The following is a 26,455-nucleotide window of genomic DNA, read 5'->3' as shown; positions in this document are numbered from 1 at the left end:
TGACAAATCAAAATCTAAATTCACAAGACTGATCAAATCTCCACCACAAAATTAATGATTGAATGATAATGCTATTATGGGCTGAGACTTGTTGAATTGCATTAACTATTATATGTACATATATATCAATTTATTAGCCTTTTAGCTTCATTTTGCGTGTATAGCCTCTGCATATGTGTTTTGTGATTTGGCAATTAGTACTCATAGCTTAGCAATCGTGGCAACAGTAACATTTACTCAATCATGAATAATGAGGATAATTGGGGTAAAAGATTCTCACAAAATAGTAAAGATCTTTGGGGTAGCCATTTTGGCCTAAAAAAAAGAGCAAATTACTGCAGTAGAAAAAACACCTGAGTCGACACGAAGCCCTAAGTGGATTTCAAGTCCTCCTGTGTGAGTGGCCAAAGGTTAAGCATTTATAAAAAGCATGAATGGAGAGGGGAATGCTGGGAAATGTAGTTTTCTGATAAGCCAGCGGACATGACGTCTGTGTTGTGTAGCGGGTAGCTGGGTGTCGTCTGCGATCTCCTTTGCCGTAGTTGGATGAACCAGTCGACGTTGATACTTCATGGGATATGACTGTGATTTCGTAGTAGAGAGCTAACTTTAGCTAGACCGTTAGCGGATTGTCAGGTTCGTAGGATAACGTTAGCCGAAAGAGGGGTATTCGAGTGCCAACGCGTTCTCCGTATAAACCCGTGTTTTTCGTTAGCCTTAATAATTTTTATAAAATGAAACTGATCATGTTGGTGTTTTCCGGTAACGGAAGCTGACTTAACTTAAGCTAGGTGGCAAGCTAGCGTGTTATCAACTTGTGAATTTCATAACTTAGTCAGTGTGCGGGCCATAACAACCTTAGGATTCATCAGAGAGGGTAGCTAGCTGGGGAGCTGCTAGCCGTTATATTAGCCGGGTAGCATAACAACGTGCACTGGGAAACCGAACGAAGTAAAACTGAATTTTCGCTAGCACAGTGAAGCTAGCCGGTTTGAATTGGTAATATGAAAAAGGCACAGTCTGACACATTGGGTTTTGTTCCTCAAAAAGACATCGTATACAACAAACTTCTGCCGTACGCGGATAGGCTCGATGGTGAATCTAATGATATTTTGGGTAAAATAAAAGGAAATTTGGCCCGAGCTGTTCAGCTTAGAGAGATATGGCCCGGGGTGCTGTTCTGGACAAGGAAACTTTCCACGTAAGTAACACTAATCTATGGCATCCTAACGTAACATTACAAGTTGTTGTTCATTGTATAATGTTTTCAATCTTGAGCCCCTTGAAGGAACGGAAGCAAACTTTTGCGTCATATTATAATGTGTTGTGCACACAAACATTTCTCTGTGTACCGTTTATTTTTGGCAACACAGAAGATTGTTTTTTAGGCTATTAGTTTGTTCTTGTTGCACCTGTACACACTGGTCAGGGGCTTGCTCAGAAACTCTGACGTTATTTGCAAATGTTTTTGAAAGCCTGTACTGCTTTGTACCCTGGTATGTTTTCATGGGTTATTAAATGTTAGCTAGCTGTTTATACCCACAAACTGCCCAGTGTATCTGATTAGGAACGGTATAGGTTTCATAATCGGGGCAAGTGTCAAATACACAACGTGACCCTGGCAGTGCAGCACAGTAGTAGGTCATTGTCATTATTTTTCCACTTGTGTTCCGGCTTTGACATTTTCAGGGAGTCAGGTGACAGTTCATGAGATATTTCATAATAAAGATTTTGATTATTTGATTATTATGGGAAAATATGGGTACTTATGTGTTCTCATTCACACCCAGCTTTTTGTTTCATATAGTTTTAGTGTCTGTTATCTGTTGGAATTTAACTGCCAAATAGATAAATGAAGTCATACTTGTTCATTTGATCTTAGTAACTAAAATAAATAGCAGAATTATATTTTACCCCTTTTAACATTTATTTTTCAGTTATTTAATAATGAGTATGATCGCATCAGCAAATATGACAGTGGATTACCTAGAGTGCTGTTTCATTTTGTTGCACTTGGTTGCTGGGCAGTCTTTAATCCGTTTCAGTCCCCAATGCTGGCGCATTGGCTGTCCAAGAGTGAGTCATTGCCGGCTCAGAGAGATGGAAAGTTTACTGTGGGGTTGACCCAGATTCTGTTCACTGGTATTTTGGCATTTTAACAGTATTACAGACATTTTATAATGGTCAATTTCAAAGGTCTCAGGGAAGCTATTTCAGCTTTAGTTGTGTCATTTAAAAAAATGTGTGCCTGTGTTCTCACTCTCTTAATTTTTGGATGCCTGAGTTTGTTATAATAATTTTTTTTTAAGCATGAGAGAACATAAGCACCTAAGGCTGTGTTGTTCATGTTGCCCACAGGGGTTCTGATGACTTATTATGTATGTTGACACTCAAGCAATTATCCCCAAATCTGTTTCTTATTTAGGTACATGAGACTGTATGGGCGGAAGTTCAGCAAAGAAGACCATGTGCTGTTCATCAAGTTGCTCTATGAGCTAGTAACGATCCCCAGACTGGAGATCAGCATGATGCAGGGCCTTGCACGGCTTCTTATCAACCTCCTCAAGTAAGAGTGGGCCCCATCTGTTTCACTCAACTGTTTGTACAAACATTAAACACGCTAGTCAGAGATATTTTTGAGTCGTTGTTTCCCCAAGATTTAAGTTGGATGGTTTCAAAAAAAAAAAATACTGCAAACCCACCAACTAAATACATTGTGGGATCTTATGGATTTTTTCATAGTGTAGAGCTGCATGAGCTAAGATCTCTGTGTTTATTCTCATCTATCTGTATGTCTGATTCATCTAACAGGAAAAGGGAACTACTGTCAAGGGACGACCTTGAGTTGCCGTGGAGACCACTGTACGAACTGCATGACAGGATTCTGTTCTCGAAGACAGAGCATCTGGGCCTCAACTGGTTTCCCAAGTATGCCTCTGTTCTTCATTGCTGCTGTTAATATTGTTAGTTTTTTAAAACAGCTTAAGCTTAATCATAGAAATTAGAAAACGCTGTTGATATATCCAGGGTGGAAGGTGTATTCGCTACATTGAAATTGTACAGATTTGGTGGTTTTGAAGTAGATCGGATAACATTTAGCAGCCATATATGGAAATAAAAGTGTTTACATTTTTATTCCCTGGAATTAGTTCAACACTTTCAGTAGCCATCAGGCTCCAGAAGAACTTAGGGAGTGTGTTCACATCTTTTTTTCCCCCTGCAAATTCAATTTCTTAGATTTGGATGATGGTACATGTAATTATAGCAGAAAAATACTGTAGAAACTAGACAAAACATTTTGGTGTATCTGTACTTCCCCACAGGGAAAACAGAACATATCAAGTGACAGAATGCTTGTTTCTGGAAAAGCTTAAGTTGATATGTGTAAGATTAGAATCACTGTAAATGACATGTCATAGTGGGTAAAATTTATCTTGGAATTGAGCATAAACAAGGATTCCTACCTTGTTGTGCTTACACTATTGACCAAAACATTGCTGACCATTCCCTAATTGTCCAGATGGATTATAGTGTAACAAACAAAGACCCATCCATTTTAACTTGGGTTAGCTGGCTTTTTCATTCAAATTATAAAGCCCTTAAAAATCTTCACTTTGTTAATTTTGTTCTTTGCTTTACTTTGATTAACTATAAACAGATTATTTTAGTCACTGTAGATCAATATATTTATACATCAATTCTACTAATTCACAAGTCAGTTTTTTTAGTTTTTTTTTAGTTTAGGCTACTCTTGGGTTATGGATCTCAGTAGTTTGAATAAAACGTTTTGCATAAGTGGACAAGTTGTTGGAGAACAAGTGGAACATGTTTTATGCCACATACCCTTCTTGACTTGATTTTACAAGGAACAATGTTAGTCATGACCTTTACACTTAGCAGAGGTTTAAATGTTGGTTTTCTATGAGGGTCTTAGCAAGCAGTGCGAGGTGCTCTATTATGGTGCTATGGGAACATTGTATGTTCATCACACAAATGCCTTGCTAGCACATCACTTTCATGTTACAGCTGATAAAAGCAAGCTGCTTTGGCTGATTGCCAGCTCACCTCTGTCAAAACTATACTAATGCACACAAAACATTATACTCTGATTACAGAATAAATTGTAGAAGTTGATGCCTAGTATGTTCATTTTTTGAATGATTGGCACTTTGTCGTGTGCTGAATGTGTTCTTTATGCCTTTGTCTCCTTTCACATTCAGTTCTCCACGGCCTCGTTCATCCACTAAACTCATAATGCTAAAATTGGTTCAGAGGTGGTAAGGACAATACTTCTCTTTGTGTTTTACTTTGAATTCATCGTTTGAGGCACTTACTTGTTTTTTGTTTTTTACATTGCATGTGAAAACAAAAACTGGACACCCCATATGCAGCTTGTGACTGAAGAAAAATCAAGACTTAATCAATGTTAACATTTCACTCATATTGGAGACTGTCGCACTGCAGCTAACAGATTTATTTTACCCTTCTTCTATCCACCATATCGAATATGAGAGAGAGAGTCATAATAGGCAGTGTAGTTTCTTTATTTTTTCTAGGGTTTCTTCTAATCTTTCAATTTGTATTTCCAAGTATTTCAGCTATAGTGGATTATGTGGCAGCAATAGTGCCAAAATCATGACAACCATATTAGCAGATGATACAGTTTATAATATTTATGATACATTATGTAACAGTTATTGCTTCATTAGCTTAGCAGTGGCATTGGTATAAACATTAATGATCTCTTAACAATTGTCTATATTTCGGCCCATGTTCGAGGAAGTTTTTGCTGTTACATATCCATCCTCTTAGTTAGACATCCCTGCACTACTATACAGCATTTTCAGGAGTCACGGAGGAGCGCAATCTCTTGTCATGTTACCTCCCCTCCTGGAATGTGTTGAGGTCAACGTGAGGGTTCACTTCAACCCAGATACAAAGGTCATTCAGTGTAGTCTCTGGGGTTCCTTCTCCCTGAGTGTCTGAGCACTTTGTAATGGGACACTTAGTTTGACTAGTTCTGTTGTTGCTGGATTTGCAGTGCATGAGTTTGACCCTGGTCTGTGACCTGTGTGTTGTGGGCTTACAGTGTTATAAACATTGGGCTAAAATCATGCATTTAGATAGCTTCAGTTTGGATTGCAGAGTGTCACCCATAATTCAGCTGTTGTCGCAGTATTAAATGTTGAATATGTGAACCACAAAAAGACTTGAATGATATGGAGGTAAATAACCAGTTGGTGAGTGGGATTGACGGGGCATTTCCAACAAGGCATGGCTTGAGCTTGCATGCAAGCAAATAGGTGGGACTGTAGGCGTGGAAGCTCAAAAGCTGTGGTTATATTGGTCCTGAGCTTTCAACACTGTTATGTGACCACAGTCCTGTGTTTGCAGTCTATATGAAGATAATCATGTCAGGAGTTTGTGATGTGTAAGGCATTTTATAATTAGAAGTAAATCCAAAACCACCTGTAATAAACTATCATAGCAGTGATTGAAATTAAGGTGACATGTTATGAATGAACAGTTAGTGGAAATATTAACATATGAGTTGGTGTATTAGCTTGAGGCCAGTCAGGAAGGTCAACCACTAATGACAGCAATCACTATGTTTATTTTCAGTGAACTGATTATCGTCTGTTAATATGATTCTATTACAGTTTCCTCACTTCACACCAGCCTTTCAGTTTTTCTCTTTCACTGTACACCAGTCAGGTGTCTAAAGAAGTTTATGTGTGCATGCACTCCAAGTCAAGTTGCATTGGTGTGAAGATTGTTTAACTGTTACTCTAACATCAGTGTTTCAGTGTTTGAACATGTCCATGACATTTATTTCCTTTTCTTTTATTCCAGCTCTGTGGAAAGTGTGTTGAAAACACTTGTGAAAAGCTGCAGACCGTAAGTACATCTTAATAAAATTGTCTATGAATACCCCATCATGTCTCATCTTTAAATTTAGGCTCCTGTAGGGTCTCAGTGCAATTCCACCTATTTTGTTCAAAGTTAGAACTGTTTTAGTCAGTTGACAGTTTGACAGTTCATTTATCTGTATAGATATTGCCTCTGATAAATTGACAGGATATTAAATGACATGAAGATGGATACATGGTAAATTACAGTTATGCAAAGCTGAACTGATATGAAAGAAAACCCTCTGTATAAATGTTGGATGCTGTCGTGGATGAAGAAGCCCAGTGTTAAGTCTCACCAGTATGCTTTATCATTCCATGGCTTTGTTGTCACCAGCAGGTGCCTGATTGTGTTCACTTGCAGATATCTTAAGCAAGCAGTAGGACTCGTCCCTCGCTTTGCACTTAGGCAGATAATCCTATTACCTCATCTAATTCTGTCTTATGTGAGAGTTTCCTGTCACTGTGAGAAAGGAGAGTGATTTGTGGTCAGGTGCTGAGACACTGGATCAGCAGTAAGGCGGAAGGAAGTAGCCTTGGTTGGAAGTAACAGTTTTTTCAAGGCCTCCAGTGGATGTGGAATTGCTGAGGCGGCTAGGTGACCTGAAATAACCTGCAGGGTTTACACAAGCACATAATGAACTGTGAAAATCCCCCTGTGGGACTATGAGCCCAGTGGAACCACAGGATTTACCCTAACAGCTAAAAATGTGCCAGGTGTATGACTTGTAATCTCCCATTTTTGGAACATTGCACTCTCGGCATCGAAATTTCAGTAGCTGCTTGTTAATGGGTATTTCAGTCTTCTGTTTGTAATGTGAAAATAACACAAACTTACAGATGGTCTTGATGAATGGAAACTCAAAATATTCACTAGATGATTCACAGTTGTATGCTGTTGCTTTGGATGTATCACACAAGATCTTATTGTGTATTTATATGAACGTAACTTAGGTTTTTCTTGAAGTCTCCCTGTAAAGTCTGGTCATCAGTCTCCAGCACCTGATGAGTGTGTTCAGGTGTGTGAGGATGTGATTTGTAAACAACCTAAGAGGCTTGTCCATCTTTGTAGCGCCCTTTAAGCTGCTCTGCTGGTTTAGATGCTTCAGGTGTAAATATATGTCCATTCATAAGCTGGTGAATGATATTAATAGCATTCCTTTCATCAAAATCAAGCTCATGAGCTTGATTTTACAAAAAAGTTGTAAATTGTGAATTGGGATTCTCTCTCTGTTCATACAGATACTTTTCGGAGTCTGCTACTCAGGAGATGCTGGATGAGTGGAGACCACTCCTCTGCCCCTTTGATGTCACCATGCAAAGAGCAATCAGCTACTTTGAGCTCTTCCTCCCCACAACTCTGCCTCCAGAGCTGCATCACAAGGGCTTCAAGTAAGAAACTTCTTATCTTCTCCCACGTCTGGGTGAGATCCAAACTATCACTCCAGTGTGCAGATAGTTTAGCGAGTTAGCCTTGAGATCCAGTGAAAAAATAGCTTGGCTTCTGAAATGAGAGGAGATAAATGTGTCCATCATATATAAAGGCACAGGGTTCTGATGCAAAAATCATGAGTGGCAGCCACTCAGGGCTGAATAATGGAATGTGCCTCTGTGAATATGCAAGGCTGTGTATACCGTAGTGAGACATCAAAACGAGCGCTATGAAAAAGAACCAAGACTCAGGACCAGTTTCCTCTGTTTTCCTAACCAGTTAGATTAAAAAACACACATCAATGCCCATTACTGATTCTCAGTATTTTTGCTGCTTGTAAAAAATTAATAAAACACATTTTTTATTCATTACCATATTGTCTGCCTTTCCGTTCCACCCACACCATTAAAAAGTGGTGTAGAAATGGGATGAGTGAGGCCCCTTAATACTGGTGGAGTATCTGTTAAATGTCACCGCCTACCTGATGCCTTAGCAATGATGCCGAGTGCTGACCAGACGCAAACCTTCACAGCCACCGTCTACTTCTTTTTAAAACACACACTTTCATCAGGGCAACAAAGCAAGTGATCACTGAGATTTTTCCCTGACAGCGCTCCTTTGGGATGAGAGGCAATTGGCAGCAGGAATGCTGGGTCCACACTGTGCAGTACTTTGGAGTTAGCATTGACATGAATTCCTAATAAATGTTTGTAGCATCTTGCATGCGCTGAAAAATGTAGGTGGCTCTGGAGGCAAAGAGGGTAACTCATTATTTTATGGGTCCATATAGTAATTTCCTATTAATTTCCTCTGAGGTTTCCTGGAAATAATGATGTGTTTTTGTACTAATTATAATGGCATTGAACATTTCCTTGAAAGAACTGCTCCATGTCCAACTTAAAAAATATTCATTAATCCTTATTTTGCTTTAAGAAACTTTCCTTAAATGTTCAATTTTATGCTTACCCATAGATAACTTTCACAGTTTTAGCATGTTCATCTGACCCACCGTTCACTGAACTATAAACTAGATTAAGCTTGCAATGAATTGACATTAATTGGAACTTTACAACTTGAATACTATCTGTATTTCCCTTTAATTAACACAAAATTACATTGTTAATTTTATAGGAAACTTCTTTGACATTATTAGGAAATTTTTCTGAATTATGGATGTAAAAAAATAAAGTGATACCCTAATTTTTTTTTTTTACACACATGTACCTATTAAAGTAGTCAGCAAGGATTGCTAATGGCAATAAGCTTTGAAATGTCGCATTATTTACTTATTAGGGTTGTTTTCTGCCTTTCTCACCATCTGATGTGTTTGCAGGTTGTGGTTTGATGAAATGATCAGCTTATGGGTGTCTGTGCAAAATCTTCCAAGCTGGGAAGTGGTGAGTAGATTCATTTGTTAAAAATGTTTGAATGTACAGTCAAGAGTCTTTCCTGTGTAAATGTTTTGTCCTACATCTTTGCAGCACCTGGTCAGTCTATTTGCTCGCGTGGCTAATGACAACATTGGCTACATTGATTGGGACCCTTATATCCCAAAGGTTTGTTGCCCTCTTTTTTCTGAACAACCCCTTTCCAGTACCTACTACACAATTTAGTACTTGTTTGTTTTGAGGTTTGTGGCACATTCCCCCATGTGTTGCCTAACCTTTGTGATTTTGGTGGATGGTTTGTATTTCATGGACATGGCTGCTTGTTAGAGAAACAAACTATCAAGTTTCCTTGTTGATCTTTCTCTCAGTTACTAGTAGGGAAGTGACTTGCATCATGTTTGTGCTTCAACACACTGACTGTTTATGCCTTTTGACAAAACCAGATATGTGTTACTGATAAACTCTGCTAACCTTTTACGCCTAATTAAATGCCATAGGCTTGTGATCAGTTTTATGACGAATAACTGAACAGAATCAAAATTATCCGGTTTTAAGGTGTAGAATGTAACAGTTTTTATTCACATTTCAGATTTTCACAAGAATTTTGAGGAGTTTGAATCTCCCTGTGGGGACCAGTCAGATGATGGTACCACGATATGTCACCAATGCCTATGACATCAGCCATGTGGTGCTTTGGGTCTCATCCCTCCTGGTTAGTTAATTTTTCATACATTTTTGGAAACAACTGCAGTTAAAGTAAGAGTTGCAAACTTTGTTTCACTTAACTCCTTTGTGTCATTTTCAGGGAGGACCCACCAAGCAAACTCAAGCACAACTCAGTGGCCTTTTCAACAGTATTACATCCTTCTTCCATCCATCAAACCATGGCCGCTGGTTGGTGAGTCACATTTTACTCAAGGTGGATGACTGGTGGAACCAAAAACAGTATAGACCGGCTCATTACGCAGTCAATTGGAAATTCAGTGTTCTGGAGCACGAGTTGGATTTAATGGAAAGTTCAGAATCAACAAGTTATTTAGAGAATCAATAGGGTCAGTAGGCTGGACATCTAATTTTCCTTAGTATACAGTGGGCTCCAACGTGGGAAAGTGATCTCAGACTTTTCAACCCCACTGTATAAATAGTACAAAAACAGTTTACATGTAGAAACGTAAACTTGCTGGAAAATATAAAGCTGAGTATATGTCTTACTGAGTTTGTGAGACGCATAAACAAAAACAACAACTTAAATCTAAAGGGCACATGCATCATGATATTTTTTCAAGTGAGTTTAAGTACATCACTCATCCAATTTGTTTCAACTATAATTCCAACACCATCTTAACATGGCTTAACGGAGCACATGGCAGCAACATTCACAATGACAGGGGTCGGAGTCACTCGTCATTATTTTTCTAGGAAGCTTCCTGAATCTCACGGGCTGTCTAGTTCAGAAATAACGGGAGGACATGTGAGTGAGGCGGCTGTAATTCTATTAAAGGTCACTGGGACCAGGGCCACATGCCTTTCTGTTTTGAGGAACCCCCCCTGCACTAGATTTGAAGAACCACAGGCAGCAACCTGTGTCCTCATACACAAACCTTTATTTTTGGCAGGGGGATGAGTTTGTGTGTATTCTAGGCTGTTGCTTGGAAACACGTGTCCATCCCCCGTGCTGTAGTTTTATTGCATGTAAACAGTGTTTTGCAATCAACTAAGAGTAAAAGGTGCTGTTCATAATATATTGTTTGTAACCAAGAACGCTCATGTATTTTCAGAGCATCAGCCTAGCCACCCACTAGGAGAAAGTTGGAAATGATAAATCTCATGTCTGACAAAAAATGAGTGATCTTCTTTGCGTGATGAAATTTCATTAAAGAGATCAGACTGCACAAAAGTGATCCCATACTCTGCACGTACAAGACAAGTAAACAAAGCTGTGTTCACAGTGAATTGGTTTCTGTTTGTATGTCCGTTATGTCATTTGTGTCTCCATCTCTGTGTGACACCGTCTACTTCATTTGTCCAGACAACACGGAAGCAGACTGTCCACCTGTGTGTCACCCCTTTGTCATGTATCTGTCTTTCTGTCCCTCTATCCTCATGTCCAGATGAAGCTCATGAAGCTGCTACAGCGTCTCCCAGCCAGCGTGGTACGGCGGCTGCACAGAGAGCGCTACAGAAAGCCCACATGGTTAACACCGATACCAGACAGTCACAAGCTCACAGAGGAGGATATCACAGACTTTGTGCAGAGCATGATGCAGCCCGTTCTGCTGGCCATGTTCAGCAAGACGGGCAGTCTGGATGCAGCCCAGGCCCTGCAAAACCTGGCTCTAATGAGGCCTGAGTTGGTCATTCCCCCTGTGCTGGAAAAGTAAGTTTGCACTGAACTAGGGAATCTCGAGGATAAATCAGATTTTATGAAAGTTCTGCTTCTTAAGAATTTGGAGCACTGTTGCTGGTTTTCCGCTTTAGATAAGAGACAAGGCGATGTTTTGAAATGAACACAAAGGGCTAGTTGTTCTTTGCTTCTACCATAGAACATACCCTGCTCTGGAGACTCTAACAGAGCCCCACCAGCTGACTGCAACTCTGAGCTGCATGATCGGTGTGGCACGGAGCCTAGTGTCAGGTGGGCAGCGATTTCCTGAGGGGCCTACTCACATGCTGCCCCTGCTTATGAGAGCTCTCCCAGGCGTCGACCCAAATGACTTCAGCAAGTGCATGGTGCGCTCCATCGTTACCTTATATATTGTTACTGTATCCTTGTTGGCTTTATATTTGTTCAATTCTGTGCATCGGACATAAACATTGTTTCGGTCCCTACAGATCACGTTCCAATTTATTGCTACATTTGTGACTCTCGTGCCTTTGGTGGACTGTTCGTCTGCCCTACATGAAAGAACTGACTTGACAGAGGTGAGCCACTGTTTTTTTATCTCCTCTCTTCACAGTTAAATGCAGTGTGATCCTTAATGATATTTGCATATGGCTCTTTCATTTTTTTTTTTTTGTTACAACTTTAAGGTGGAAAGAGAGATGTGCTCAGCCTCAGCTGAGTTTGAAGACTTTGTGCTTCAATTCATGGACAGGTACGTGGAGTTTAGAGGAAAAACACTGTCTGCATTAAAAGACAAGTCATTCATCAGCAGCAGTTCCCTTCAGTAATGCGCCTGTGAAATTAATTGCTTCATTCCTTAGGTCAAATGATTAACACAGAAATGTATTGGCAAAAACAAGACTTCCATTATGTTGTGTTTATATGATCATTTGTGGTCACATCCTGTAGTTTTAATTAATGGCATCAGTATGACAAAAAAATGACAAATTGGAAGAAATCTCTGTAAATCTGTCAAATATTGTTTTAGTGAAGTTGTGAAGTTTCTCAGTTATCCAGGTCATAATTTTCCAAGAAAAGTTGAATCAAGGGGAAGTTCTGAACTGAAGAAACCTCTTGGATGAGAGATGAAACATCTTCAAGTACCGACAACCAATTCCAGTTGTCCCCAATTCAACTTTTCTTGGGTCCTTTTGTTAGAGAGCAAATAGATATAGCAAAAGTACTGCTCTGCAAGTCTGGTTTATTCAAACACATGGATATGACTTGTTCCTGTGTCAAGGAAAAACCAAACATGGTCATTTTTGCTAGAAGAGTTTCATGCCTATGACAGGGACAAATTGGTGGTTTTTAAAATAGTGGTTCAGGTACACGATTGGAAGTTAATCAAGCCCCGTAACCTACAGTGTCTTCTCTTTTTAGTGTTTGAGTGGTGGGGTGGGGTGATCAAATTGGAATTTTTGAACTTATGTGTTTATTTTGGGTTTTTTTTTTTTTATCTGCGCAGATGTTTTGCCCTGATAGACAGCAGCACTCTGGAACAAACTCGAGAGGAAACAGAAACTGAGAAGATGACACATTTGGAAAGTCTGGTTGAGCTCGGCCTTTCCTCCACCTTTAGCACCATCCTCACACAGTGTTCGTTGGACATCTTCAAGGTTAAGACTCAGCTTTCATGCACTTGTCTCAGTCCACATTTCACATTCTTTCATTTCACATTCTTTCATTTGTATATACATATATATATATAAAACACATTTGTCACATTTGTCCAACAGGTGGCTCTGGTAAAGGTGTTCAACTTTGCAACCACCAACATCTTTGAGACGCGTGTAGCTGGGAGAATGGTGGCTGACATGTGCAGAGCTGCTTCAAAGGTCAGTCTTGTCCACTCTCACTCTTCATCTAGGCCCATTGCATTTACGTCTTGTAGATTATTAGTTTACTATCTTCATCCCTGCTGTGCTTCTCTTTTCAGTGTCATCCTGCAGAGTCTCTCAAGATGTTTGTGCCACACTGCTGCAATGCCATAAACCAAATCACTGTCAGTAAGTGCTCACCACAAAGGAATAAGCATTTCTAAAAGAGGAGATGACTGAACGCATGACTGAATCCATGACTTTTGTTCTCCTTCACGAGTTTTTGTCATTTGCCTTACAGACACTTTTTTTTTTTTTTTTAACAGATGAGGAAGTGTTGAATGAGGAAGAGCTTGACAAGGAGTTGTTGTGGAATCTTCAGCTCCTGTCTGAGGTGATTTAGATTATTCGTGGTTAACTGACCCCAACCCTCAATTTCCTGTATTGTCCAACACAGCTGATCGGTATATATATATATATATATATATATATAATTCTGTATTTTTTGCCCTTTTTGCCATGTGCACCCCAGGTGACTCGAGTGGACGGTGACAAGATCCTGCCCTATCGTTCTGACCTGGTCCAGATTTTGCAGTTGACACTCCACCTCAAGTGTAAGCAGGGCTACACTCTAGCTTGCAACCTGCTCCACCACATCCTTCGTTCTACTGCCCTGATCTACCCCACAGAGTACTGCAGCGTGCCAGGGGGCTTCCACCAACCAATCAGCGACTACCTACCCATAAAGGTACTAATAAATATTGATTGGACATTTTTTTCAATCTAAATACAGACTAGCTTTGCTTTATTTATCCTGGTTTTCCCACATATCTGGTCAGGTGCATTTGTGTTTACAAAAGTCCACTCCTTAAGAAATTGTGTTTTAGAAACAGAAAAACACTTGCAATTATAGACTAGCAATTATGTATCCTTAAACCAGATAAGTCAGTCTGTGGCGCTCACTGTGACCTGGCTTGATTAATTGTTGGCCTCTCTTTAGATAGTTAGTCATTGAAGACAGCCTGTACTTTGATCCTATTGTCTCTTCCTTGGTAGAGGCATGTGGGTAGTAAATCACTTGGCAGGATCACTGTCTGCTGCACCGCAGGAGAGATGAGATTTTCATTTGTGGTTGCCAGCAGTAGTGCAGGCCTGGGAGAGTGTATTATGGGTTGTGTCAGTCTTTTAAGTGGTCTGTAATTGGTGTCGTATACGTAAATTGGTATCTTGCTAATGCAGTGACATACTTTATGTCTCACCACGTTAGACATCATATCTTTTCCTTTAGCCACTAAACACTCAAATAGTGGTGTCAAGACAGATACAGTTTTGTAAATCATGATTTATTTTAGTAACTTTTAGCCAATGTTGTATTATAATAAATAATACAATATATAAATTATAGCTATGCTCTTCACTAAGTGCTTGGAATGTCCATGCTTTTTCTTTTTGCCGGCCAGAGTAAAAGTGCTGACTCTCCAACTTGCAAGTCTGTGTGTTGAGATTGAAGTTGCATTGGCAGATATTCAGTTCCTCTTGGACACACTTTCACATATAAATGTGACCCAAACCAGGGCGACTCATTAACAGAATGGTTAGGGAACATACGATGTGAGTGCAGATGCTATGAGCAGCAAGTCGCCGGTTCGACTCCCGGCTGGCTGGACTCTTTGCTGTATGTCATTCCCCTTCTCTCTGTCCCTCAATTTTCTGTCTCTCTAAACTGTCCTGTCAAATAAAGGCATAAAATGCCCCCAAAAAAGTAAATAAATAACTTAAACTTTAAAAAATGATGTGACCAAACCAGATGAGAAAATAATTCCATGAGATTTTTTACTGATTACACATTTATGCTGGATATCGGAGTTGTGCCACCAAAACAAGTTGGTTCACTTTTAACAGGTGATTTTAATGTAACCTGATATTTTTTTTACTAAACTAAGTAATGTGTAACTAGTGCAAGTTTTGTTCATTGTTTTTATCCCATGCAGGATTGGGGTCGACCTGGGGACCTGTGGAATTTGGACATCCGGTGGCATGTGCCCAGTGTTGAGGAGACCTCCTTCTCTTTTTATTTACTGGACCTGATCCTCCAGCCTGAACTGCAGCGCCTTCAGAGATTTGCACAGGGAGAACAGGACATGAGCAGGTAAGGAGCAACGAGTCTGAGTACCCCTCTGTCCTCCATCAGAAATTAGATTCTGATTTGTACTGACGTCACTAGCTGTAGATTGTATTTGGTCCATTTTTTGGCTCTGTAATGGATGTACATACATGATGGTGATGTTGGCTTTGTGTTTCTCAGAGATGATGTCCTACAAAGTCTGACCATTGTTCAGCACTGCCTCCTAGGTGCTGGGAGTCTGATGCCTCCGCTGAAAGGACAGCCCATCCCTGAACTGTGAGCAGCTGCATTCACATTACTAAACGCTGACTAAGAAAACCAAAGAAAGACACTGTGGTTTAACAAATGTTTGTTAAAGTCTCCTTTAGGAAAATTGTGGGTGGATGTGTTGTGTTCTTTGGAGAGAGGGACCAATTTGTTGATTTCACATTTAATAAGAAAGTAGATTCTCAAAGTAGAGACACTGACAAGGAACATCTGGATTTGCACATTTGGACTGATGATAGAAAAGATTTCTTTGATGTATGCATTGTTTTGACTTTATTTTGCTGAATCATTCGGACTGATAAAACGAAGAAAAAAATCCACTAAATATATGAGTTACTAATATTTTTTTAATAATGCAATTGTACTATCATTGCTAAAAACTGTATGTTGGACAGACAAAAATTGTTTTCAGATGTTGTGTTCAGTAGTTAAGTTGGCTTTGAACCTGCTTTCTCCCCCCAGGGTGCATAGCATGGTGAATCTAGATGAGACCACCCTCTATACAGGAATGGAGTACGGTACGTAAGTCACTTATTAAGAGCTGTTGGATGATAAAAGTTTTGCTGCAATAGATGTAAACTATAGGGTTTCTTGGAGTATAACCTTCCACTGTAATATTATTTCTGCCAGCAGATCAGACCAGAGAAAACTACAGAGATGCTATCTGTAGTGTAATGAGACAGCTGCTGCGTAAGTGTTCACTCAGTTATACACCGTTTTATGCTTGTGATCTCCCTTTAATCCACTTCCACATCCCCAAACCAAGCTCTAGTCACTTTCAGCTTAACAGTCAGGCAGCAGGTCAGAAACCTACAGTATATTGTGAGCCTGAGTTCCTTTACCTCTTCTTCCAGATTACATCCTCGAGCACTCTGAAGATGATACCAAGTCTCTTTTCTCCATCATCAAGGTAGGCTGGCAATAACATAATAGCCTGTATATATTTAAGTCTTGATATTGATTTGTTCGTGTTGAAAAATATACAATATAATATAAGGATTCAGAAAAATTGCCTTGTTGCACATTGCCACCCCTGTAACCAGCATTTGCTGATGTATTTGTCTCATGTCTTCAAGATCATAGTATACAAGAATATTACAAATTCTGTAAACAAAACATACACTCACACGATATCTTTTTGGAAAGCCACAGTGGAGCACTGTGTGTACATTATTAAATGCCTCATGTTTGCTGTCTTGAATTGCTCAAAGTCTCAAATGGAGGCTATTGCCAATATGTAATTTATTGATCCTACCACCCAACAGTAATCAATATTTTTGTCTGTGATACATTTCAGATCATCAGCGACCTGTTGCATTTCAAAGGTTCTCACAAACATGAGTTTGACTCGCGCTGGAAGAGCTTCAACCTTGTGAAGAAATCGATGGAAAACAGAGTGAGAAATCTGCCATTTGATTTATTTTACTTTCTTTACTTTTCCACTATTGTCTCCCTGTGAATGATTCAGAAACTATTTGCTATGTCCCCCAAAACTGAGATTACATAGTGATACTGATATTACATCTCATGATTAAACTGACTGGTTGCTAAATGTATAAAATGCCTTGTATTTTCAGCTTCATGGCAGAAAGCAGCACATCAGAGCTCTGCTAATAGACAGAGTCATGCTCCAGCATGAGGTATGTCGTTAATAAAGAAATTATGTTTTCGTGTATCAATTATGTATTCTACCATTTTAACTCTGGATCTTTCGTGTTATCAGCTGCGAAAGCTCACAGTTGAAGGATGTCAGTACAGGAGCATTCACCAGGAGCTGATGAAAGATCTGTTGAGGCTTTCCACAAGCACCTACAGTCAAGTGAGTTTCACAGGACATCCTACAGTGATGTATTGTCTACATTTTATTAACAGTGTATCGACCCTATTTATTTATTAGTTTCCTGAGTTTTTTACCATATTATCATAGATTAGCTGTTACACATCATTAATCAAAAAGACTTGTATGTAACTTGTGTTCCTAACACACATGAAGTAAATAATACCCTAACTGAGACTTCTTATTACCATCCAGGTGCGCAGCAGGGCTCAAAATGTGTTGTTCACTGCACTGGGAACCTACAATTTCTGCTGCAGAGATCTGATCCCCCATGTGCTGGAGTTTCTCAACCCAGACAACAGCAGTGTCACACAGCAGCAGTTCAAAGTATGACAGTAACGTTGCTCTACACCATCAAAACTCTCAAACATTTATTTCCATTCTCATATTTAGGAATATATATTTCTAATTTTCTCATATGCTATATCTGTATGTCTCCAGGGTGCCTTGTACTGTCTTCTCGGGAATCACAGTGGGGTGTGCCTTGCCAATCTGCATGACTGGGAATGCATTGCTCTGACGTGGCCTGCTATTGTACGCTCTGGCCTCAGCTCAGCCATGTCTCTGGAGAAGCCCTCCATTGTGCGCCTCTTCGATGACCTTGCAGACAAAATCCATCGCCAGTATGAGACCATCGGCATGGACTTCTCTGTGAGAAAAACACAAAGAACACCTACACAAATTGATCATAAAATCGAAGGCCATGGTGACATCTTCCTGTAATAGTTGAAGCTCAGTAACTCAAACAACAGGACCTTGAAATTGTGCGATTGCACAATCTATATCAAATATAGTTATTGTATCATTTATTTATCATGCTGTTAAAAGGGCATGAGACTGAAGGGTCGTGTGCAGACACAGACAGAAGTCACAAAGAGAGGAAAGTTGAGAAAATGCCAAAACGAAAATCTAAAGAAGGAGCACCAAAATCAAAACACAAAAGGAACTTTAGTAGCTCTGAAGTGGACGTACTGCTGCAGGAAGTGAGCCGCAAACGAGTGGTTAAGTGTTAATGTAGCGTTCATTTATTTTAAAAGACGCAATGCTTTGTAAAATAAAAAAAGTTATTTTAAAAAAAATATTGAAATGAGAAAAATATTCTTCTGCCAGAGTCAGATTTTTCCCGCTGAAGTGTTTCCCTACATGGATTTAATTATGGCGACCCGCCACAATATCAACAATGACTGCCATACACTGATTTTCTCTTCTTTTTTTTTTTTTTAACTATTTCACATAGCTAAAACCTTATTTCATTGTTTAACTGTGTGGAGTGCAATGATTCACTTGGCTCCTCCCTGCCTCGCTCTCTCTCTCTCACTCTCTCTCTCTCTCTCTCACTCACTCTCTCTCTCTCACACAGACACATTGACAACAGAACGGTCTGTCAGTCGGGCTGGTTTAAAAACAACAGTGCATTTGGTCTTTGCAAACAGCAAAACTGTTTGTTTGCATATGCAGTGGGGAAGTGAGATCGATCTAATCACAAGTGGTCACTTGAGACGCATGTGGAGACACATGTTAATGCCAGGTCTGAACAGGGCCTCAGTCTGAGTTAACCAAATCACTTTCTCCTAATAGGGCTTGCTTTATGTTTCCCCTCCGACAATTACTTCTAATACAATATGTTTTATCTTTTACATCCCTTTAGATCCCTGCTGAGTGCTGCGCTGTGGCCAAACAAATTATGATTACTGGAAATCCGTTTCCTGAGGACCCGGTCCCTTCAGAGGAAGAAACAGCAGAAGGTGTTAAGAGGCAGGAGCTCAAGAACTCTGAGTCTATTGAGTAAGTTCACACCCGCAAGCTTCTTCCTCTTTGAGCAACCACTATGATTACTTAAATTGCGCTGAATTAACAGAGTCTGCAGTTCCCATCGTTGGCTTTTTGCCTTGCAGAATAAAACACCTAAAAACCTCAAAAATATTGGCACATAGCCCATCTGTTATGATTTGTTTACTCTGCATAAAAGCTTAATGTGAGAAAGACAGGTTTGGTTACATAACAGGTACAAAAGCTAATAATGCTCTGCATTTTTATAGGAAATACAAACACCTTATTGGTGATCTGCTGGACTGCCTCAGCAACAGAAACATGTAGGTTGATTTATTATTTACTTCATCAAATCAAATTCTCATATATATATATATATATATATATATATATATATCTTTGTACTATCTTTACATATGCTTTGTTTATCATTCCAGGCCATGGAAGTTCGAACACATTGCAATTGGCTTCCTGTCATTGCTGCTGAGAGATGACCACCAACTCCCACCCCCTGCTGTTATGTTCTTTGTCAAAAGCCTCAACCATGACTCCCTCTATGTCCGCAAGGTGTGGTATTCGCAAATTATGAGTCATGTAGTAGTAGTGTTGTGATTCTCAAACAGCATATGGATGCATTCCAGTCTTTCCTGTGGACATTTTGCTTGTGTGTGTAATGTCTTATTTTCTCCATTAGGTGGCGATATCAGCTGTAGCAGGGATCATGAAACAAATAAAGAGACCACATAAAAAAGTCCCCGTCAGCCCATCTGAGCTTTGTAAGCATCATAAGGATTTGTTTGTCTAGTGTTTTTGCATTTCATTTTCGTTCTATTTATTGTTTCTAAAACTCATCTCAAAAAATCCTCACTTATCTTTGCTAGGCGGAGTGAAGGAGCTGAGTGATATTGTGGCAGGGGACCGTCCAGACAACCACTGGCTCCAGTATAACAGCAGCAGCCTGCCACGCACACAGCAGGACTGGGATCACTGTGTGTTTGTTGAAAAGACTCACTGGGGATACTACTGCTGGCCAAGGTTCCCATTTTATAATGCCTGTTTACTTAATTGTTTTTTGAATTATATTTATGTTTTCCTCGATATCTGTCAAAGAGCATCTTTCACCTTGTTTTTGTTCACCATTAACTCATTATTGTTCTCTAGAAAACTGATGATGTATGCACCACTGGAGGAGCAACCCAAACAGAACCTGTCCAGAGATGAAATGACAGAGGTTTGTTCATACACATCATACACACACCCGCTGGAAAGTAATGTTAACTGTATCTAGTTGAATTAATTCTCATGCCCCTCCTAACAGCGGGAGCAGATCATCTTCGACCATTTCTCAGACCCCGTGTTCATCAACCAGTTCATTGAGTTTCTCTCACTTGAGGACCGTAAAGGCAAGGACAAGTTTAGCCCTCGCAGGTTCTGTTTGTTCAAGGTGAGATTTCCTGGGAATACTTTCAGATGTGGGAAAAAAACTTAAGTCCATTAAAGAAATTAACTTTTTCCCTTCTTCTACTCTTGCAGGGATTGTTCCGCAATTTCAGCGATGCCTTTCTGCCTGTGCTGCAGCCACACATGGAGCGCCTAGTGGCAGAGTCCCACGAGAGCAAGCAGCGTTGTGTTGCAGAGATCATCTCTGGGCTGATCAGAGGCTGTAAGCACTGGAGCTACTCAAAGGTATGGATTTGAAACTCTCATGTTGTAAGGTAGCTACTCATAATTTCATCATATCCTTCTTCTGAAGACACTTTTTTTTTTTTAATTTGTGACGATAGATATACACTTCTGCTCTGTTTACAGGTTGAGAGCCTTTGGGAGCTGTTGTGTCCACTACTCCGCACTGCCCTGTCAAACATCACAATAGAAACTTACGCCGACTGGGGCACCTGCATTGCCACAGCCTGTGTAAGGCTTTTGTTCCTTTACATCCATCATATCTTTATCCTTCCATTTCCTAAGCATATGTCCCTCCTCCTTTCTTCTATATGACTCTGTTGTTACTGGCTTTTACAGGAGAGCAGAGACCCACGCAAGCTTTACTGGCTGTTTGAGATGCTAATGGAGTCTCCAGTCAATGGAGAGGGTGGCTCCTTTGTCGATGCCTGGTGAGTAGAAAGGTTGCTGCCTAAAGCAGATGTTGAGATGGCGGACAAAGTCTGATGATTTTGCTTCCTTTTCCTCTCCAGCCGTCTGTACGTGCTGCAGGGAGGCCTGGCTCAGCAGGAGTGGCGTGTGCCAGAGCTCCTCCACAGGTTGCTACAATACCTGGAGCCCAAACTCACACAGGTCTACAAGAATGTACGGGAACGAATCGGCAGGTGAGGTCCTTTTTACAACCCTAGTGAATACGACTGTATCATTTGTTATTATTGAGTATTTAAAACTCTTTTGGTATTTTTTGTTTCTCACCTTATCCTCTCTGATTTCCTTCCAGTGTGCTCACATACATCTTCATGATTGATGTCAACTTGCCATACACCCAGCCAACCACCTCCCCGCGCATCTCGGACTTCACAGAGCGGATTCTTTTGCAGCTGAAGCCTCTAACTGAGGGTGATGAGGAGATCCAGAACCACGTTATTGAGGAGAATGAGGTGGGAGAACAGGATGAGAGGACGCAAGCCATCAAGCTACTCAAAACAGGTGGGTGAAGGATATATCACTGTTAACTCTGAACTCAGCTGTATAAATGAATACTGGTCATTACAGGAATGGCTGAAAGAATCAATTTTAAGCAGAAAATGAATTTATTTTTGTCAAACACCTCTTCAAACATTTACAGTGCTAAAGTGGCTGATTGCAAGTGCCGGCCGCTCCTTCTCCACTGCTGTGTCAGAGCAGCTACGGTTGCTTCCCCTGCTCTTCAAGGTGAAACACTCAGCTTTGCCATTACCAACTTTAATTTTTCTCTCTTAATGTGTATGCAATTAAAGGACTTAAAATGATGCCAATCCACCCATTGACCTATCTCTGTCTCTCTCCTCCAGATCGCTCCAGTTGAGAATGATGACAGTTACGATGAGCTGAAGAGGGATGCAAAGACCTGCCTGTCACTGATGTCTCAGGGACTCCTCTACACAGAACAGATCCCCATGGTCCTCAGTGCCCTGCAGGAGGTGAGTCATCTGGCAGCTGTGGCTGTTATTCCACTTCTCACCTGCATCACACATGACTGGGCTTTTTACAGACCCTCACATCTTATAACCTATAAGATTAATAAGGAAAAAGATGAAGGGTTCAGAGGAATTGACAACTGAATCAAGTCTACCTTGCTGACAGTTCGTTCTTAAATTATTCATAATATATTGTGTCATTATCTATATCTTGTGTCATACAGTGTGCAGCTCACTGGAAAACAAATGAAAAAGTGTATTCTGGAGGAATCTCTAGGCATCAGGGTACATCTTCTATCATCCATCATCTAGTGCACAACTGGTAGCAGTATGATAACAAATTTAATTTCAAAAAATAAATTTGAAAATAAAGAGAAATAACAAACATGATATGCAAAGTTGATTAACTAATGATTAGAAAGTTCTGAGCTGTGGATTGATGGGACATACAAGTTGAGATTGAGTGTTTGGCCTTTGTGTTCACAAATCCAGATTAATTTGATGTAACACGGGCTAATTTTGTATACATTTTCAAAAAGAGTGGTATTCCCCCAAAGCGAAGTTCTAGTTCTGTTATAATAAACCTAAATGGTGTACTCATCCAGGGCCTAGTTATTCCTCTTGTGAAACAATACTCAGTCTGTTATTGATGTGGGATGGGTCTGTTATTGTGTGTTGCAGATCGCTGGCAGCAGCTCCTGGCATGCTCGCTACACGGTGCTCACATACCTCCAGATTATGGTTTTTTACAACCTCTTCACCTTCATGAGTGACCAGAAAGCAGTGAATGACGTGCGGGCACTAGTGATACGACTGCTGGAGGATGAGCAGCTGGAGGTAAAAGCAAGCGTTCTTTCACAGCCGTTTAAGATGAAGATCATTGAAACAGGAACATTGTTAGATGATGACCTAACATATGGCAGTCTGATTATATAATAATCACCAAGCTATTGGGCAATACATGCTTGTTTATGCTAGCAGGCACTCTCACTGTCTTTCAGCTTCACTGTAGTGATTCAGCACTCTCCTCCTGGCTCTCCACTCTCACCCCCCCTCCAGTCCTCTAGCTGTTGCTATGGAAACCACAGGCTGCAGTAATCTGTTGCTATGGAGATAACGTTCAGATTGAAAGAGGATGAGAGGGAGAGGGATAGAGTATAGACAAAGGAGAAGTGGGGGATGGAGGGAAGTAGCCATTTTTGTTTGCCCTCTTAAATTAACCTGAAGTCTGATTTATAAGCCTTAGCTGCATGCCACTTATATTTATCTCTTGTTTCAGAATCACCTTTATTAGAAATATACACCAAAATACATTTTATGTATGTGTTGACCCCCTTTGTATTATCATATTACTAAGTTACATGTCACACAAAACACCAAACTTAACTCGTGAGGACTGTGTTTTTCTTCTAAAGAAAAAAACAGTTTATACGGAACTGAAACATGTGTTACTTGGTGTGTAGCCTATTTGCCCCAGTGGTCCCATTTAATCAAAGAAGCCTTCCCTCTGGATAATGCTGCTCAAAGATCTGGGTAATACCCATTTTAAAGTTCACCTTTCCTGCTGAGAATTTCATTGAGAATAGAGCCATTAAATGTGCAACAGACCATTATAGCTCATATTGTAGAGAAGCATCCCCAAAAACACAGCCACCCCCAGTCCCCAGCTGGTTGCTATTTCCATTCAGCTAGCTAGTGTTCACACTAGTGGAACACCCTACCTAATGACATTGTTGCTATGCTGTGTCTTATGTACGTCCTACAGTGCAGCTAGAGGTTGTCAGTAAGGTGCTGGGGCTTGTTTGTCCTTATGGGTAGTGGAAAGACAACTAGTTAATTTATGCCATGATGGCCAGAATTTAGGGTGAACTGTTACAACTGTGTTTGTTATCTATAATAAAACTAAATGTTGTTATTGAGGAAACATGAAGTTTTTTCTCCTGCAAAAATCTATTACTTTGATGAAAGAATGCAATTATATTTGGACAGCAAGGAGGGGAGAGGGAAACTCTCTTTGGATGACTCTTGAAAGACCTGGTTCTTTTAGTATATATAAGCCTTAACCTTAATTTATAAGGTGTCAGAAAGTGGCACTTCACATTCTAATGTTTATGGAATTACAGTGTATTATAAAATACCAATCAAGTATCCAGTTAACAGAGTCCTCAAGTCATATTCCAATTAATTGTGAGCAATGTCTGCTTTAGTTTTTCAATTACTTCCTTGTTCCTTTCAGGACATTATTATGTTGATTACTGAAAGCAAGTTCTAAAATAATCATCTTTTTAATCTGTGTATTCAGTTGGACCAATGTAATGTGTGTTTTAATTAGTACTGCAATATAGTGACACAACACATTTCCCATCTCCTCTTGCTGTCATCATTTTCTAGGTAAGAGAAATGGCTGCCACAACACTCAGCGGCTTCCTTCAGTGCAATTTCCTGTCCATGGACGCCCCCATGCAGGCACATTTTGAGGCACTCTGCAAGACTTCCTTGCCTAAGAAGAGGAAGAGAGAGCTCGGCTCTGTAGTGGACACTATACCCTCTGCTGGTAAGGAAACACTCTAGATTTAACTACTCTAGAATATGTGATGATAAATTCAGTATCTGTTCTCTCTCATTTTAATGAAATCCCTACTGTTGTGCTTTTGTAGACCTGGTGCGGCGCCATGCTGGTGTTCTCGGGCTGAGTGCTTGTATTCTCTCCAGCCCTTATGATGTGCCCACCTGGATGCCCCAGCTCTTGATGGACCTGAGTGCTCACCTCAATGACACACAACCCATTGAAGTATGTGTAATCACCTTATATTGTTGCAGAGAGATGATGTTTGAGCCCTTTCTCATTTGCTTAGTTTCACTTTTCACTTTTTTCACTGAATAAGAAATGAAAAAATAGCCATAACTTGTGTTTGTGGCCTTCCAGATGACTGTGAAGAAAACTCTATCAAACTTCCGACGGACTCACCATGACAACTGGCAGCAACATAAGCAGCAGTTCACAGATGACCAGCTGCTTGTCCTGACTGACTTGCTGGTTTCTCCCTGTTACTATGCCTAAAACCTGGTAAAGCATATTAACCTCACACTGTTCTCCAAATATAACGTACTTACTGAATTTGTTCATAAGCACACCCGAAAGACATTCAACATGAATATCATTCATCACTGAAGCTGGTGAAGGGGTCATTTTAGAGGGATAAGATTATGTTTGTTTGTGTCTCACTTGTATCAGTTTGGGACAACCCCAGACTGTACAGACACCAGCCTGCATTGGGGAGAAGGCTCCAGTTCTTGACTGAAAGACAGCACAACCCTGGGAAGAGTGCCACACAAAGCAACTGAGTTGTGGCACTGAGGATTGAAAAGTTGTGTATTTATGTATTTAGCTCATTTACATTTTTACTATACTTAATATTTAAGGATCAATCATAGCAGGGATGAATGACCTGCAGTTTGTAACATTACTGTACAGTTTTTTTTTTTCTTCTTTTTTGTTTGTTTGTGTGCATGTGCACGGGATGTATGTGTGTGTGCGCGTTTATGGGATGCTTGAAGACATCTACTGGTGTCCCACACATTTCTCAGGATTATATCCCAAGAATCAACTCTGAGCCAACACGATGTCCAGTGTAGGACACACTCCTTACTATCCTCCAGTAGTGAAGTGTTTGTTAAAAGCCACAGAGAATGGACTATTGAAGAATGGTCTCCTTAGATTAGAGTTAAACCTGCAACACACAATGTTTGTGTGGCTGTTTGATCTATATATGATTATATGCATCATGCATGTATATATCATGGTATAGCAAATATGCACAAACATATTTATTTATTTATTTGACTTTTTTGAAGTGCTAACTTTTAATTTTTCATCAGATGTATTTCTGAGATTGAGTAGATGGCTGAATTTTTAGCAATGGAGTCTATTCTCATCTACTCTTGCAAAGAAAGGGAGAGGGCAAGCTCCCCGCTGCTGTGCTGTGTGATGCGTTTGCTATGAGGACCTGAGCACAGTTTGATCACCATTTCATGTATCTGGGTGCAAGAAAATAACCAAACTGCCTGTTCATAATTGTGACCTCTTCCCTTTTATCCTCACTATCACTATCATTTACCTTTTTTCTAAAACCCAGTGAGATGAATCGAAATGACTTTGGTTTGCTTATGTTTTCCCCTGATGACTTGAAATCAGTCAAAGCATTGAAGTATTTAGTACCTCACTTATGTATAGCGTAGTGCCAAAACTGCAGTGATTTTTTTCTTTTTTAGATGTACTGTTTGCTTATTGACTGATGACAATAAATTGTTTCTAACAAAAACTGCATTTCATGTTTTGTTTTTTGTATTAAGTTTTCCCTCAATATTTAAAATATTATGTAGTAAATAGAGTAACTCCAAAGCT

General features: G+C 40.0%; 1 protein-coding gene across 3 annotated transcripts; it reads left to right on the top strand.

Annotated features, from left to right (window-relative positions):
• Positions 1-524: 524 nt before the first annotated feature.
• Positions 525-26,377, top strand: psme4a (proteasome activator subunit 4a). 3 transcript variants are annotated; one of them, XM_056394831.1, is made up of 48 exons: positions 525-1,201; positions 2,426-2,566; positions 2,812-2,928; positions 4,221-4,277; positions 5,854-5,898; positions 7,152-7,301; positions 8,675-8,738; positions 8,823-8,897; positions 9,319-9,441; positions 9,535-9,627; positions 10,841-11,106; positions 11,273-11,459; positions 11,562-11,651; positions 11,760-11,824; positions 12,578-12,728; positions 12,849-12,947; positions 13,049-13,118; positions 13,256-13,323; positions 13,462-13,677; positions 14,921-15,078; positions 15,235-15,330; positions 15,784-15,839; positions 15,955-16,011; positions 16,176-16,231; positions 16,619-16,717; positions 16,899-16,961; positions 17,045-17,140; positions 17,354-17,485; positions 17,600-17,809; positions 18,807-18,943; positions 19,198-19,251; positions 19,366-19,495; positions 19,623-19,704; positions 19,810-19,963; positions 20,090-20,159; positions 20,247-20,372; positions 20,462-20,614; positions 20,738-20,842; positions 20,951-21,042; positions 21,124-21,255; positions 21,372-21,580; positions 21,720-21,805; positions 21,925-22,053; positions 22,732-22,887; positions 24,442-24,604; positions 24,708-24,841; positions 24,977-25,117; positions 25,286-26,377. In XM_056394831.1, exons 1-47 carry the CDS (start codon positions 1,005-1,007, stop codon positions 25,109-25,111), a joined length of 5,544 nt encoding a protein of 1,847 aa, XP_056250806.1. In that variant the 5' UTR covers positions 525-1,004; the 3' UTR covers positions 25,112-25,117; positions 25,286-26,377. The 3 variants fall into 3 exon arrangements, with proteins under 3 accessions (XP_056250806.1, XP_056250805.1, XP_056250807.1); XM_056394830.1 differs by having other exon boundaries at positions 24,977-26,377; XM_056394832.1 differs by lacking the exon at positions 4,221-4,277 and having other exon boundaries at positions 24,977-26,377.
• Positions 26,378-26,455: the final 78 nt, after the last annotated feature.

The sequence above is a fragment of the Seriola aureovittata genome, chromosome 14 (genome assembly GCF_021018895.1).
Source record: "Seriola aureovittata isolate HTS-2021-v1 ecotype China chromosome 14, ASM2101889v1, whole genome shotgun sequence".
Classification (NCBI taxonomy): Eukaryota; Metazoa; Chordata; class Actinopteri; order Carangiformes; family Carangidae; genus Seriola; species Seriola aureovittata.
This window is presented reverse-complemented; position numbering and strand designations above follow the sequence as displayed.

Coding starts and splice junctions, on each gene's coding strand:
- psme4a (XM_056394831.1), top strand. CDS start 1,005: ATGAAAAAGGCACAGTCTGACACATTGGGTTTTGTTCCTCAAAAAGAC. Junction 21,806..21,924: donor TGCTTCCCCTGCTCTTCAAG/GTGAAACACTCA, acceptor TCTCTCCTCCAG/ATCGCTCCAGTTGAGAATGA. Junction 22,054..22,731: donor TCCTCAGTGCCCTGCAGGAG/GTGAGTCATCTG, acceptor TGTGTGTTGCAG/ATCGCTGGCAGCAGCTCCTG.